The sequence below is a fragment of the Carica papaya genome, chromosome 6, assembly GCF_054855325.1.
Source record: "Carica papaya isolate Zhongbai chromosome 6, ASM5485532v1, whole genome shotgun sequence".
Lineage (NCBI taxonomy): Eukaryota > Viridiplantae > Streptophyta > Magnoliopsida > Brassicales > Caricaceae > Carica > Carica papaya.
In genome coordinates, this window is record NC_142314.1 from 23,869,501 (window position 1) to 23,885,317 (window position 15,817).

The window sequence follows — 15,817 nt, forward strand, 5'->3', positions numbered from 1 at the left end:
ACCTTGGAAAAATCTTAACAATTGTTCGTCTCTTTAACAAGGTCAAACAAATTAAATATCTATTATTTATTGGATGGATATCTAGTAAATATTTTTTATTTTATAATTACAAAGCTTATTTTTTTATTTCAAATAAATTATAATATTTCATAGTGACCTAATACTTTGCCAAACGCCAATCATTTTTATCTCCATTTGGTCATACACAAAATAGAAATTAAATTTTTTAGCAAAATAAAGTTTTTTTAAAAAGATGGTATGAACCGACCCACCAGCCAATCGGAGAATTCGAAGGTCTCTTAGTATTAGAATAATAAGAAGGTTGTACGCGTTGAAAAATATCTGCAGCAAAACGAGTGGAGAGTCGACATGTGTAATGGGGCTGCACCGCGAATTGATTATGAGCCACAAGATTAAAGTTTTTTATAATTAGGAAATTATTATTTTTATATGACTTAAAAATAAAGGTATCGTCTGTTTTAATTTAATCATTTCATTTATTTATAATTATCTTCCTAAGGTCTGCATTCTCCCTCTGTAAAGTTTTTTCTGTCTTCTTTTTAATTCTTTGATATTTTGTTTATGTATATAATTAGTCAGCTACCAAGTATCTTCTTTATCAAGTGCTTTAAATATATTACATAATTTTATTTATTTAAAGCAAATTTATCCTCGAATTGTTTATTTTTTCTTAATTTTTACGAAATTGATTGATAAAATTAGTTGTTTTTGCTAAAAATATAAATAAAGTAATTCATCAAAATTAATTAACGTGTTAAATAAGTATAATTATGCTTTACAATTCTAGACCATTCCTGACAAATTTAAAGTCAATAATTTGGATTTGTACTCTGCAGCATTCTCTCGTTTATTTTATGAAATTATTTTTTTAATATATACATATATATAATTATCTTGCTAGGGGTATTTGTTATTTTTTTTCGGCTGTTTTTGTTGTCTTGTTTGTAAATTCGTTGATTCGATCAAATTTAAATGCGTCATAACATAGTGGCTGCCGCACTTGTGCTTTAGACTTTTCTACTTTTCATTAGATGCGCCCTATTGTTACTCTCTCTCTCTCTCTCTCTCTCTCTCTATATATATATATATATGTGTGTGTGTGTGTGTGTGTGGTTCAACAACTTATTCATAGCCCTAACCACAACCATAACCAAGTTGGCCTTTCGCTGGAAGAAGCTCTAGTATATCAGAATGACTAAAGTTTATCCAAACGGCGTCGTTACCAAGTCTAGCAACAACGATTTCCCCTCCGCCTCCGCCTCCGCTTCCGCGTTTGACAGAAACGGCGCCGTATTGACAGTATGGAAGAAATCCCTCCTTTTTAACTGTAACGGTTTCACGGTGTTCGACGGCAAAGGTGATCTGATTTTCAGAGTGGATAACTACATGGAATTCAGTAAAGGCGAGATCGTTCTCATGGATGCCGCCGGCCGTCCCCTCCTCACCATCCGCCGTAAGGTACCTCCTACGCATCACCCATTTAATCAGAAACACATATATATGAATATATATATATATATATCTTACTGTAAACGAATCTTGATTGTAACCATTTTGATTAACTGATTAATTGGTTAAACAGAGGCTGAGTCTAGGAGAGAGCTGGATGGTGTACGACGGAGAAACGGCTGTAAATCCGCGATATTATGTGAGGAAAGCGGTGAAGATTTTAAAGAACAAGTGTTTGGCTTACGTGAGCTGCGATGGGAAGAAGGTGATGTATGAGATTGAGGGATCGTATACACAACGATGTTGCGCAGTTTACGACGAGAAGAAGCAGAAAGTGGCGGAGATCAAGAGGAAGGAGACGGTGGGTGGAGTTACTTTAGGTGGTGATGTGTTTCGTCTCATCGTTCAACCTGGTTTTGATTCTGCTTTCTCCATGGCCCTTGTCATCCTCCTTGACCAAATGTTTCCCTTCTCCTCTAATATATAATTATATTATACACCTCTATTCGACCATTCCATTTCATTTTCTTCATCATCACTTTCATCTCATGATCCATTTCTGCATTTCCAGTCCCCACTTCTCCTTCTTTTTGGATTTTTTTGGTAGGACTTGGTTTTTTCGTTTTAGATAAAGAACCAAGGTCCATGTGAGTGGGGATGTACATATTTTGCTTTTGAAGGTGTGGATTAAATCATTTGATATATATGTAGTATGCATGGACGATATTGGATTATCTTGTAAGGAACAAAAAATTCCTAATGAAATGAAACGTTATACCACTAATTTATTAATTATCTTTTTCGATAGGGTTATGAGATATGTTTTTGAACCTACTTAATAATTTTTAATATGCAAACTTGTAAGGTCTTTTACTATAATCTAAAGAAAAATTATAAAACTTTGAAGTAATCTTTCTATAGAAATTATAAATATATATTATATAAGAATATATCAGAAAATACTTTTCGTATTTTGAGACTAATAAATTATTTACCGATGTACTAGTTGATGTGAAATTAATTATTAATAGGATAAAGTTAATAGGAAAATAGTTGCGGTAGATCCTTACAATACAACATTTGTAGCATCTCAAACTAATTCATCACAAAAATTTGTCCGAAAATAATAAATTTCTTGGCGGGAAGCCTTTTTAGCAAGGGAAAAACAGATTCATTCGCTTATGGTGACTAAATTTTAATTGCACAATTCTTTTTATTTGGACTCTAAGTACTTGTCGCGATAAATTTTATAAGTTTTTATTTTTCAATTTCAAAATTACAAATAATTTATTAAGAAAATAAATATCATATTCCTTATCACCCAAAACGACCTAGTTTATTGCTAAATAAAGCATTTCATCTATATTTTCTTTCTCCCATTAGAAAAAAAAAACATATTGCAGCGAACAATTAGATGATATTTATGATCATAAACAAATTTACCAAAAAATATTGGTATTTAGAGAAAAAAAAATAGAATTAGTAATAAATTAGATTTTTTTATGAAAAATCTGTGATGTCTTGGTAACCGAAAGGTAACGGTGTTCGATAACAGAATAGATACGAGTGCATTAAAATTATTTATACAATGGAAGTTAAGTCATCCATTACAAAATACACGAGTGTATATCACTGAGACAAAAGAATTAGCTACAAATTTATAAAATATTATTCAACTAATCCTACAAAATAAAAAATAATGTTTATCAGAGTACAACATATCCAAATACACTCATCATCTACTGGTTCGAGAACTAATCAAAGCAAGCTTCTAATGGTAGCTCAAGGAGCGAATCTTTATTTTCCACATCATCTGGGGAGATGGATTTAGAGTGAGTTCCATAAAACTCAGTAAGAAAAATAATATTTAAATTATGCCATTAAAGTTGCATTAAATTTTAAGAAAATGCTATTACCTCTATAGTTAGCAACACCTAACATCAGAGACCACTGAAGATTTTATAATATAATTATATTTATTTTAAAAGATTGCTGAAAACTTTATATTTTTTTTTAATTTTATGAAATTCATTTTGAAATACATGTCTCAATCCATAAGCAACATAACAAATCAATAAAATTACAATCAACCCAAGGAAAATAATTTAGAGAACATTGCATGATAAACAACAGTCCTAATTATACCAATCATGTTACTTGATTTAGTTTCACTGTTTATAAATTCTCGCACAAAACCGTTTATAGCTATGTTAACAAAGGGAAGAGGGGATCCTCGACTACCATTGTGAATGGGGTAATAATTTAATTCAATATACGATAGTCTGATCAAATACTAGGATCACGACATTACATCACCACTGTGATCTCTACAATCAGTCACAATTTGCTCTCATCAAAGCAAAAAATACTACCTTTCATAGGGAGTAGTTCACCAACGGTCGATAACAGTCATATTAGTTACCTGTCAGTGATAGCGGTCAAATAGATTTAAAAACTTTTCTTTATTTTTAAATTGAGTATGGGACCATAACCAAATTTTGATCTACAGATCTTTGTTCGACCCATTGAGTCCATCAAATCCTTTTTAAAGACTCACCGGCCCATTAGGCCCAATTAAGACCCTAGGTCCAACAAGGTTCATTAACTAAACCCAGACCCAATAGGGGTTCATTAACCAAACCCAGATCCCAATAAGGGTTCATTAACCAAATACAGACCCAATAGGGGTCCATTAACCAACTTGGGCCATTGGGCCTCCTTCCGAGATGAGGCTTAAATGGGAAAACCCTCTCTACCTTTGCTCGCGAGGCATGGCAGAGGCCAATCCACATAAGCCGCCTCGTACACGGGCGTGCCTAGTAAAGCCTCACAGGATAGCAATTCGCATGAGCGGTGTACTCGGGCGAATTGTTCTGACACTTGGGTGTGTTAGGACAGGCCCTCATACGTGCAATGCAGGCTTGCTCACTTGGCAAGGCAGTACGATACGGGCGTGCTCCACATGCCCCTCTGCACTATTTCCTCCCATGCAGGCCTGTTGACATGCGGATAAGCATGGCAGGCCACGCACGCACACACACACACATACGCACACATGCATGCATGTACATATGCACACCGATACATCACTCATACATCAAGTCCTCTTGGTATGCTGGCATGCTTGACAGGACATGTTCACCAACGCACAGTTGCTGTGCATGGACAGCAAGCCAGTGGCCCTGCCCTAGCACTTAGGTGTACCGAGCCAACGTCTCTAGCACACGTAGACACGACACAACCGTGTGCTGCAGTCCCTTTTGGGCACCTTGGTGCCTTTACTTGTCTCAAAACCAATTTCTTTCTCTTATTTTTGTACATTTTCCTATTTCATGCACTCTTTCTCATTCACAAGCATGCACCAACATATAAATTTAGGCATTAAAATCATTTCAAAATATCATCAAACATTCGATGAAATAACATTTTAGAACACTCAACACGCGTACACATAAAAAATAAATCCAACATGCATGCATACATTTGAATTTTAAACAGCTAAAATCCTTTAAAACTCATTATAAGCATAGGAAAAAAAATACTAAATTCCTTATCCCACGACAGACTAAATCAGTTTTTAAAAGAAATAAGGAGTTATCGAGTTTGAAGCAAAATAATAGTTGCAGTAGCAGTCCCAGGAGTTATAGATCTTGTTCCAAAATTGAAGATGAAAAGGAAAACTTGCATGTGAGGTGCATTAACACCGTAAGGAAGGAAGAATCAAGAATGAAGATGCGTATTGCTCGAAGATAGGAAGAAAGGCTCAGTGGCAAGCTTACAACAGCGAAGAAGGAAGAGGTAACTTACGGTGACTTTTCCTCGCTCTTAAGTTCACTATTTTCGCTCAAATTTTCTTCTTTTTTTTGGGGTTACAGTAGAGGAGAATGAAGGAAATGAAGAAAGAAGAGTTTAAATACCTAAACATGAAGAAATGTGATATGTTAGATCACATGCAATAAGGGAGGGCCGTTGATCGGCTTGGTGGCCGACAGGCACTTGTGGAGCATGCTGCATGCATACCAAGTGGTAGGAAAGATCAATGGAGGCCTTATCTGATTTGACCTTGGCTAGTGGGAGGCATGCAAAAATTGTTTCCCAGGTGTGTAGGCATGTGAGAATCCATGTGGGGGGTAGGGAGGGAGTCTCCTATTTGCGCATGCATGCTCGCACGCATACCTGTGGGTTATTTTTTTGCAAGGCTTGCCTGCAGGGTATTTTCTCTTCTTTTATTTTTGTTGTTGTTATTCTCCTTTCATTTTAGGTTTTCAAAAAAGTGTAAAATAATTTTAAAAACATAATTACGTATATAAAGTTTAACCATCAAATTAAAATTCAGAATTTTAAATACATGCATTCGATGTTTGATCAGGGATGTCATATCCTCCCCTCCTTACAAAAAATTTGGTCCTTTCATTAAGACATGAAAGACATTGTATAGAACCATGAATTTTGGTGGTAAAGCAATATGGTAAGCCACTGGGCCAACACGTTCCAGTATCTCAAAAGGTCCCACAAAACGAGGATTTAATTTTTTTTTCCATATTGCATGCTTCCTTTAGCCGGAAAGATTTTAAGAAAATCATAATCACTTACGATGATGGCAATATTATCTATTGTCTCCTAAATGAGATCTGTCCCTAGGAGACGTCTATTCCCAACTTTATTCTGACAAGTTGGGGATTGGGATGGCCTGCCATAGAGTGCCTCATAAGGAATCATATCAATATTAGAGTGATAGCTATTGCTATAAGCAAACTTTAGTAGTGGTAAGTGTCTATCCTTGCTAGCATCGAAATCCAGTACACAGACTCTTAACATATCCTCTAACATTTGAATGGTCCTTTTGGACTGACCATCAGTTTGTGAATGATAGGCAGTGCTAAAGAAAGGGCTGGTGCCTAGAGCTTCTTGAAAACTAGTGTAAAATCGAGAGGTGAAACGAGGGTCCTTATTGGACACTAAATAAACTTGAACACTATGGAGTCTAATTACCTCCTGAGCATATAACCCAGCTAATTTGCTAACCAAGTGTTTGGTCTTTACTACCAAGAAATGGGCTACTTTTGTGATAGCTTGAAAATACCTCTGAGTTAATTTCTTATATTTGATATTTTTGATTTAGTTTGAAAATATATAATAAGGTTAAAGACATAATTTAGAGTCAAACGGTAAAAGGATGGATAAAGATGAAGGAGCTAGAATAAGCATGAAGAGGCACGAAAAAAAGTGAGAACCTTTTAAATAAAATGGTATAATGAAAAGTGGTAACTACTAGATAAAATGACATAATAGAAAGTGACAACTTTTAGATGAAGTGACATGTGAAAAGTAGTAACATTTAGATGAAGTGACATCACAGAAGTTACAACTTTTATATGAAATGACATGTGAAAAGTGGTAATCTTTAAGATAAAGTGGCATGTGAAAAGACATTTTAGATAAAACGGCCTATCAAAACTGGTAACCTTTTAAGTGAAATGATAGGATGAAAGGTGGCAACTTTTAGATGAAATGGTATGACGAAATGATGGCAACCTTTCTCTCGTGGCTCTCCATTCCTATAAATAGGGAATTAGAGAAGGGAAGAAGAGACATTCCAAATGAGAGAAAAATAATGAGAAACATAAAGGTGAAGGAAGAAGAGAGAGTATGAAGTGTGTAATTTTTTAGAGTATTTTGAGATTTTAGATAAAAAACTTGGCGAAACTTTACTAAACTTGTGAGAGCAGAGGAAGAGAAAGAGAAGAGGGAGAAGGCTCACGATCAAAAGGAGGTTATAAATCATTACGAAGGTAAGTCTTTTCTTAAGTTTTGAAGTTTTTTCAAAGAAGCAAGGGATGAAGGAGAAGAGTTTTAATACTGAAATCGATGAACAAAACTAGCTTAACTCCTAAACTACCTGAACTAGAGGAGTGGTACAAACTAATAGCCTTACCACAAAAGAAAGGCTATTTGAGATCCTTTTTCAAGGTTTAGAACACATTCGCTTACATAAAAAGGAAGGGGAACTCATTCCAGATATTAATTAATTGCTTGCCAACCTATCCCTAGACCGACGGATTGACCTGCTGACATCGCTACTTCATTGACTTCACGGATCTTGCTTTCTCTTTATTTTTGGGATTAGTTTTTAAGTATTGTGTTAGATATTTTTGAGTTAAGAAAGTGATCAAAAATCATCCTGAAACTCTGCCAAATTTTTAAAAGGAAAAGGTCATAAATAAAGGCGAAACTCCGTTGGAATTAAGATTACGACTACTAAGGACCTAAGGTAAGTGGATATTATAGATTCATAACCTACATAGTTTTGAAGTATTTTGTATATTTTTGGTATAAAAATGTGCACGTGTTTAATTTATCTTCCGTATTTTCTAAGTAAGTATTGTTAAAGTTTTACTTTGATATAAGTGTTACTTCGCTTTGTATTTTCGAAATGTAATTTTGAGATATGTACATCACTCATTATGGAAATAAATTATTCCAAAAGCACTTGCATTATGCTAGACTTTAATATGACCGTATATAACCTTTTTGTGTTTAGATATATTAGCAAAGTTATAAGTGTGTACCCATATATAACCGTTCCATGTTTAGGTGTATGGGGAAACAATTTGGTCTGCATGCCCTAACAGTTCCGTGTTTGGGGGGTACTAGTGTTTCAAGGTACTTATGTATACCGTTTCATGTTCGGGTACATGGGAAACTAATGATAAGTATCTGTGCCTACGCATAATGTATGGTAACTGATTGATCCTCCATAATAGTGATGAAATATACAATATGAATATGTTTTTTGATTTTTGCTTTCGTCTTCTGATTTATATTTAGTTTGGAAAGATTATTTGATATATATTTTGTTGTATGTAAAGAAACAATATATTGCATGTACTATGCTGTGATTTCATAGTATTGCTTATTTAGATATTTTATCTTACCCCTATCACCTTTCAGATACTGAAGGTACCGTTATAGAGTGAGAGATGATATGGAGGAAATTTTTGAAGCTAGACTCTGATATTAAGGTTGCTGCTTTGTACTTTTATTTATTAAAGTAAGAAAATTTAGAGCCTCATACATATGTTTATGTTTTACATTTAAGGGATGTAATACCTTTGCGACTCTTTTATGATTAATAAAGTTAAGTAATTTTACTTAACTCGAGTTTATGTGATTTAAGTAAGTATGCTTCGGTCATTACCCTATAAGACGGAGTGTGGTCCCTAACAGATTTGGTCAGTCTATCAACTACAACCAAATCGCATTGTGGCTTGAACTAATCCATGGTAACCCTGTAATAAAATCCATGGTCACATACTCTCACTTCCATTATGGGATGGGAAGGCATTGTAGAAGACCACTGGGTCTCTGATGTTCTACTTTGACCTGTTGACAAGTAAGGCACCTAGATACAAAGTTAACTATATTATGCTTCATACTTGGCCACAAAAAATGGAGCCTTAAATCCCAATACATTTTTGTGCTTCCTGGATGGATAGCTAACTTAAAGACATGAGCTTCCTTTAAAATATCCAATATAATTTCAGGGTCGTTAGGTACCCATAATCAGTCTCGAAACCTAAGGGTTCCATCATAAAAAATTCTAAGGTTAAATGATCCTCTGTTTCCAACTTTGTTTTTTGTTTCTCTACCTCAAAATTTGTATATTGGGCTTCCCTGATTCTCTGAATGAGAATGGACTGGATTAAAATTTTGGCAGAAAAGATGCCCTCACTATAATGGTTTAATCGGAGATCTTAAATTGTCTCAAACATCATCCATTTTGAAATCATCATTTGGGCCAATAAGGTCAAGTTCTTTCTACTAAGAGCATCGGTGACTATGTTACCTTTATTTGGATGGTATAGTATCTTATAGTCGTAGTCTTTTAAGAGGTCCATCCAACACCTTTGTCTCATATTGAGTTTTTTTTGGGAGCACAAGTACTTCAAACTTTTATAATCGGTGTAGATCTCAAAGATTTGATCGTATAAGTAGTAATGCCATATCTTGAGGGCAAAAACTATGACTGCTAACTCAAGGTCATGAGTGGGGTAGTTCCGTTCATGTAGCTTCAATGGCTTGAAACTATAAGCTACTACTAGACCATTTGCATAAGCACACACCCTAAACCAATAAGAGATGCATCATAAAAAACTTGAAATTGATCAGTACTGTCAGAAAGAATTAATATCAGGACAGAAGTTAGTCGACACTTGAGCTTGACAAAATTCTCTTCACAGCTGGGGCCACAATAAAAAACAACAGCCTTCCTTGTAAGGCAAGTCAAAAGGCTAGCAATGCAGGAAAAATCTTCAATAAAGTGACGATAATATTCCACCAAACCCAAGAAGGTACGGACCTCAATGAAATTAGTTGGTTGACTCTAATTAATAACTGTCTTGACCTAAGATGTGTGACATCCTGGTACCCTGTGGGTAATGGTGTCTGATAACATAATAGATATGAGTGCATAAAAGAATTATACAATAGAAATAATATTCATCCATTACAAAATATTATATTCATACACATCTGAGGGCAAGAAGTTGGCTAACAAAAGCATATACAGATGTTGTTGTAGCCACTTTCTTCATTACAAAAATATAGGTTTCATCATAATACAATCATCCATATTGACTGAAATGCCCACTATAGGTATGTGAAGAATCTAAACAAGCTTTAAGGGGTAGTTTGGGGAGTGGTTTTCACTTTTCTCATTGTATGGGGGAAATGAATTAGAGTGAGTTCCATAAAACTCAATAAGAAAAATAGTATTTAAAATTATGTTACAAAATTTTCAAGAATTACATTCATTTTTAAAAAGTGTTGTTACCTTTACAGTCAATGGTTTTTACCATTAGAGACCATTGCATATTAGGTTCATTTAAAATAACGTCAAAAACCTTGGGTTTCTAATTAATCGAAATCCATTTTGAAATACCAACCTTAAACATAAGCAGTAAGATAGAATAGTCAGAAATATAATTGATATAAGTAAAAATATATAAGCATGACATAACAAAATGGAACAGTCAGAAATATAATAAGCTCAAACTGTCTATCTAAAAATAGGTGACCAACAATAGTTCCACTTAGATAGTCAAGTTATTCGATTCAGTTACAGTTTTTTGTAGATCTTCACGTGAAGCTGTTTTAACTTATATCAACAGAGGGTGGAGGCGATTCTTGACTACTATTGTAAATGGGGATTAGTTCAATTCGATATATGGTACTACAGTTAGAAACTATGACCATAGCTGTACTTTACCACTATGGGTCCTACAATCAGTCACAATCTACTCTCTTTAGAGGGAAGGCTAGTACCATTCATAGGGAACGGTTCACCAAAAGTCGATAATAGTCATATTCAATCACCCCTCAATGATAACAGTCAAATGGATTTCAATCATTTTTTTGTTTCTTATTAGTTGTGGAATCACAGTCTAAGTTACCATTCATGGCATTCATTTTGGCCCATTGGGGTCCATCAAACCAGCCCTACAAACTTACTAGATTCCCTATTTCCTAAACTACCTTGATTTCAAATTTCCTAGGTCTATTCAGGCCTAAGCAATGAACCAGAACCCAACAAGGGTCCTCTAACCAAAATCAAACCTGAACAAGGACCACTAAACACACACTAGACTCAACAAGGGTCCATTTACTGACCCAGCCCAATAAGGGCCTAACACCTGAATCAAACTTAGTAGGGGTCCGCTAACCAACCCACCATATTGGGCCCATTAACCCAACTTGGACCGGTGGGGTCCCTTCAAATTGAATCAGATACTTGTTGGGTTGGGCTGTCGGGTTCCCTTCTTGGGCTAAGGCTTAATTGGTGTAACCCTCCTGGCCTTCGCCCAAATTGGTGAGGCAAGGGGCCTAGCCCACATGATATGCCTATCATGCAAACATGCCAAGCAGCCGCACTGCATAGTATACCACGTAAGCGACGTGTTCTGGATAGGTTGCGCCGCCCGCGTTGGGGGGAGCAAGGACACACCCTTGCACCCATTGCATACATACGTGCACGTGTGCTCGGCAAGGGAGCATAACATAGCATGTTGTGCATGCAAGCCCTTCTCTTTGTATATGTAGGATTTTTGGCATGCGGGCACACACACATGTTGGCTTGCACACACACATACGTACAACAGGCCCCCTTGGCATGTTGGCACTCCTAGCAGGGTCTGTGCTCCTGTGCATGGCTACTGCGCGCACGCAATAGGCTGGGGACTGTGTCTTTCACATGCATGGTCGTTACAACCACAAACTGTGACCGATCCTAGAACCTCAGTGCCCAAAACCAAATTTGAAGCTATTTTTACTGTTTCAATATGCACATTTCTAGCATTTCAAACCTTCTTCAAACATACACGACCATTTTAACTTTTAACATTCAAAAATCATAAAAAAACCCATCAAATACTAGATGAAATTCAAATAGCTTAAAATACATAAATAAGCATGTAATTTGATTTTTAAATAGTTTAAAATCTTAGAAAAGGTCTTAGACGAATAAATAAATACTAAAACCCTCACCTCAATTGTCAAGTTCTCGGGTCCGAAAGAAAAAAATGAAACTTCAAGGTTTCCGAGGGGAAAATAACTATTACTGGTTGTCCAAGAAGAGTGCATAATGTTTATGTAAATTTGAGGAAGAAGAAAGGTTTAAGGATGAGGTTTTCGGCTCCCTAAGTGGAGAAAAATCATTAGGAAGGAGGCTTACCTTTCAGGTAAGAGAGGTGGCATGAGAAAGCTCAAGGTGGGGGAGGAAAAACTTGAAGCTTCTTAATTGGCATTCAACTCTCTCCCTCCCTCTCAAGCCTCTTATTCTCTTAGTTAAGTGAAGAAGAAGAGGAGGATAAAAAGTAAAGAAGAAAGTGAAGAAGTGAGAGCGCAAATTGGGTTTAACCACCCAAGGAAAATGTACACCATGTGGCGACCATGATTTCATGTTGTAGTGGCATCGCAAACGGTCCTTGTAGCAGGTAGATTCTATCCCCCATGTGCGTGTGCAACACTGCTCCGCATACAAGCAGGCTCGTATGTCTTCGTGGGCATCCGCAAACAGTTTCCCACAAGGCTTGCCTTTAGGACATGTTTTCTTTTTATTTTGTTTTTCTTTGTTGTTTTTGGACTTTTAAATATTCATTTTCAGATAAAATTAATTTTTAAAACCATGCACAAAATAAAATTTTAAATGGAAATATAAATTATAAAATTTAAAAATTATGGGTAGTTTAGATTAAGTAGGTCCAGGGGTGTCACATCCTCCCCTTACAGAAAATTTGGTCCTCCAAATTTGAAAGTTTAAAACAAGTCGAGATGCTTATCCCATATTTCATCTTTGAGTTCTTAAATAGTTTGTTCAAGAGAGTGGTATCACCATATCACCTTGACCATAGGAATTCTCTTGTTCCTCAGGACCTTTTTCTCTTGACCAAGGATCTCAATATGATATTCTGCATAGGACATGTTTGAACGAATTGGAAGTCGTTGATGTACAATGATGTGAGAATGGTTGTGGTGATACTTCCTGAACATTGAGACCTGAAAGACATCGTGTAGAGCCATGAATTCTGGTGGTAAAGCAATATGGTAAGCCATGGGGTCAACACACTCCAATATCTCGAAAGGTCCTATAAAACAAGGACTTAGTTTTCCTCTCTTCCCATTCTTTTTGGAAGTTTTTTCAATCAAATTACCTGGTCTACCTCCCCCACCAGAGATAGAGTTTTCTATCGAATTTCTTTTTAGAACCTAACTAATTTTAAAACCTGCCTATCGCATGAGTCATGCTGAGTTTGTAGAACTGGAAAACCAGCTTTTTGAGCTTCTTGGTAAGAAGTTTATTAGCCCCAGTCACATCCCTTGGGGCACTACGTTGTTATCCTCTACCTCGAATCGATAATCTTTTCAACCAGTTGTAAGGAGCTACAGTCTTCTCTAAGATTGACCTCAGATTGGGATATTATCAGGTGAGAGTAAAAGAAGAAGATATTCCAAAGATGACTTTTTAGTGTAGATACGGCTTGTTCGAGTTCAAGGTGATGATGTTAAGGTTAACTAATGGCTTTGTTGCCTTTATGGATCTCATGAACAAGATTTTTTGGCATGCATTGGATCAGTACATCATCATATTCATTGATGACATTCTAGTGTACTCTAAGAGCCCGAGGGAACATGCAGTCTACCTGTTTAAAGTGCTGGGGACACTTCGTTGGAACCAACTATTTGCTAAACATAGTAAATACTCATTCTGGTTGGATCGTGTTTTCTTTCTTCGTCATGTGATTTCAAGTGAAGGAGTTTTCGTGCATCTAGCCAAGGTTGAAACGGTGATCATGATCAACTGGAACCTACCCATTAGTGTAGCTCAGGTACGTAGTTTCCTTAGCTTGACAGGTTGCTATCGATTATTCATCGACAGATTTTCTAAGATTACTGTTTCGTTGATTCGACTTACTCGAAAGGATGTACCTTTTATCTAGGATTACGAGTGTGGTGAAAGCTTTATGGAATTGAAGCATCGCCTTACCTCTGCTCCAGTGTTGATCCTCCCTGACAACATTGAAAGATTTCAGGTTTAATGTGATGAATCTCATATTGGTTTGGGATGCATTTTGATGCAGCATTATAGAATGGTCACCTATGGATCTAGACAGTTGAAACCTAATAAACAAAACTACCCTACTAACAACCTGGAGTTGGCAACCATTATCTTTGCCTTGAAGATATGGCGTCGTTACCTGTTTAATCAAACCTTTGAAATTTATACTGACCACAAAATTTTGAAGTACATTTTCTCATAGAGGGAGTTGAACGTGAAACAGAGATGTTGGATGGATCCCCTGAAGGACTATAACTGCAAGATCATCTACCATCCCAGTAAAGGGAATGTAGTCACTTATGCGCTAAGCCGGAAAGAGTTTGCAGTGTTAGCCCAAACCATGACCTTCAGATGGAAGTTAGTAGGTGCTATGGAGGTGCTCCGCCTCAACAACTATGGCAATGGTGTGTATCCCACTTAGATTTGAGCTTTACTAGATCTTTTCATGAAGATTTGGGAAGCTCAATCCACCGACCAAGAAATCACCAAAAATTTAAGTAAGATCTCTTCTGATGAGTTTCCTAATTTCAGGCTCTTAGATGATGGGTTGTGTAGATTTTGGGACTGAATTTGGGTCCCTATTGCTGCCATGGCAAATGTTCTCAAGGCTGCCCATGCCTTCAAACTATCAATCCACTTTGGGAGTACTAAGATGTACCAAGACCTGAAGCATAAATACTGGTGGTCGAGAATGGAGAATGACATTATTGACTACGTCTCCTGATGCCTCACTTGCCAGTGAATTAATGTAGAACACTAGAGACTTGATAGTTTGATACGATGCCTTCCGATTTCAGAATAGAAATGAGAGCATGTAACCACGAATTTTTTTCACCAGCCTACTCAAGACCTGTTCTGGTCGTAATGCTATTTGGATCATTGTTGACAGACTAACCAAGACCACCCATTTCTTACCCATCAAGACCATTGACTCCACTAACATATTAGCCCACCTTTATGTCGATGAAATTGTTTGACTCCATAGTGTTCCTTCATCCATTATATTCGATCGAGATCCTCGATTCACCTCTTACTTTTTGGATAACTTTTAAGAAGCACTTGGGTTTGGATTGTACTTCAACACTGCTTATCATCCCCAAACTGATGGTCAGTCTAAATGCACTATCCAGATGTTGGAAGACATGTTGTGTGCTTGTGTCCTCGACTTTGGCAATAACTTGTATGAGTATCTTCCCTTGTGTGAATTTACTTATAAAAACAATTATCAATTCAGCATTGGCATGGCTCTGTATCAAGCCCTGTACGGTAGGCCCTACCGTTCTCTCACTTATTGGAGCGAAGTAGGAAAGTAGTGTTATTTGGGACCAGACTTCATCCAGGAGACTATTGAGAAGCTTGGGATCATCCGTAGGAACTTAGCTACTGCCCAGAGTCACCATAAGAGTTACGTTGATAATCGTAGAAGACCTTAAGAATTCGCTGTTGGAGACCAAGTCTTTCTCAAGATTTTTTCCTAAAAGGAAAAAATGGGGTTTAAGAAAGGAGGAAAGTTGAGCCCCCCCGTTATATGAGACCTTTTTAAATCATAGAGTGTATTGGACCTATAGTATATCAACTTACTTTGCCTCTTGAGTTTGCAAGTCTATATGATGTTTTTTACGTCTCCATGCTCAAATGGTACCACTCTAACCCTTCTCATATCATTCCTCATGATGAGACATAGATATAAGCCGATATCACTTATGAGGAATGCCCCAAGGAACTCCCCATTGT

The 15,817-nt window shown here is 36.5% G+C and overlaps 1 protein-coding gene and 1 long non-coding RNA gene across 2 annotated transcripts; one reads left to right on the top strand and one right to left on the bottom strand.

Annotated features, from left to right (window-relative positions):
- Positions 1-1,116: 1,116 nt before the first annotated feature.
- LOC148253433 (LURP-one-like protein (DUF567)) lies at positions 1,117-2,262 on the top strand. Its single transcript, XM_088206246.1, has 2 exons — positions 1,117-1,479; positions 1,604-2,262. Exons 1-2 carry the CDS (start codon positions 1,213-1,215, stop codon positions 1,955-1,957), a joined length of 621 nt encoding a protein of 206 aa, XP_088062372.1. The 5' UTR covers positions 1,117-1,212; the 3' UTR covers positions 1,958-2,262.
- Positions 2,263-3,037: 775 nt separating this feature from the next.
- On the bottom strand, positions 3,038-5,541 carry LOC148253434 (uncharacterized). Its single transcript, XR_015821598.1, has 2 exons — positions 5,278-5,541; positions 3,038-3,283 (listed from the first exon to the last, which is right to left on the bottom strand). It is a non-coding gene; the product is annotated as an uncharacterized LOC148253434 (long non-coding RNA).
- Positions 5,542-15,817: the final 10,276 nt, after the last annotated feature.

Coding starts and splice junctions, on each gene's coding strand:
- LOC148253433 (XM_088206246.1), top strand. CDS start 1,213: ATGACTAAAGTTTATCCAAACGGCGTCGTTACCAAGTCTAGCAACAAC. Junction 1,480..1,603: donor TCCTCACCATCCGCCGTAAG/GTACCTCCTACG, acceptor TTGGTTAAACAG/AGGCTGAGTCTAGGAGAGAG.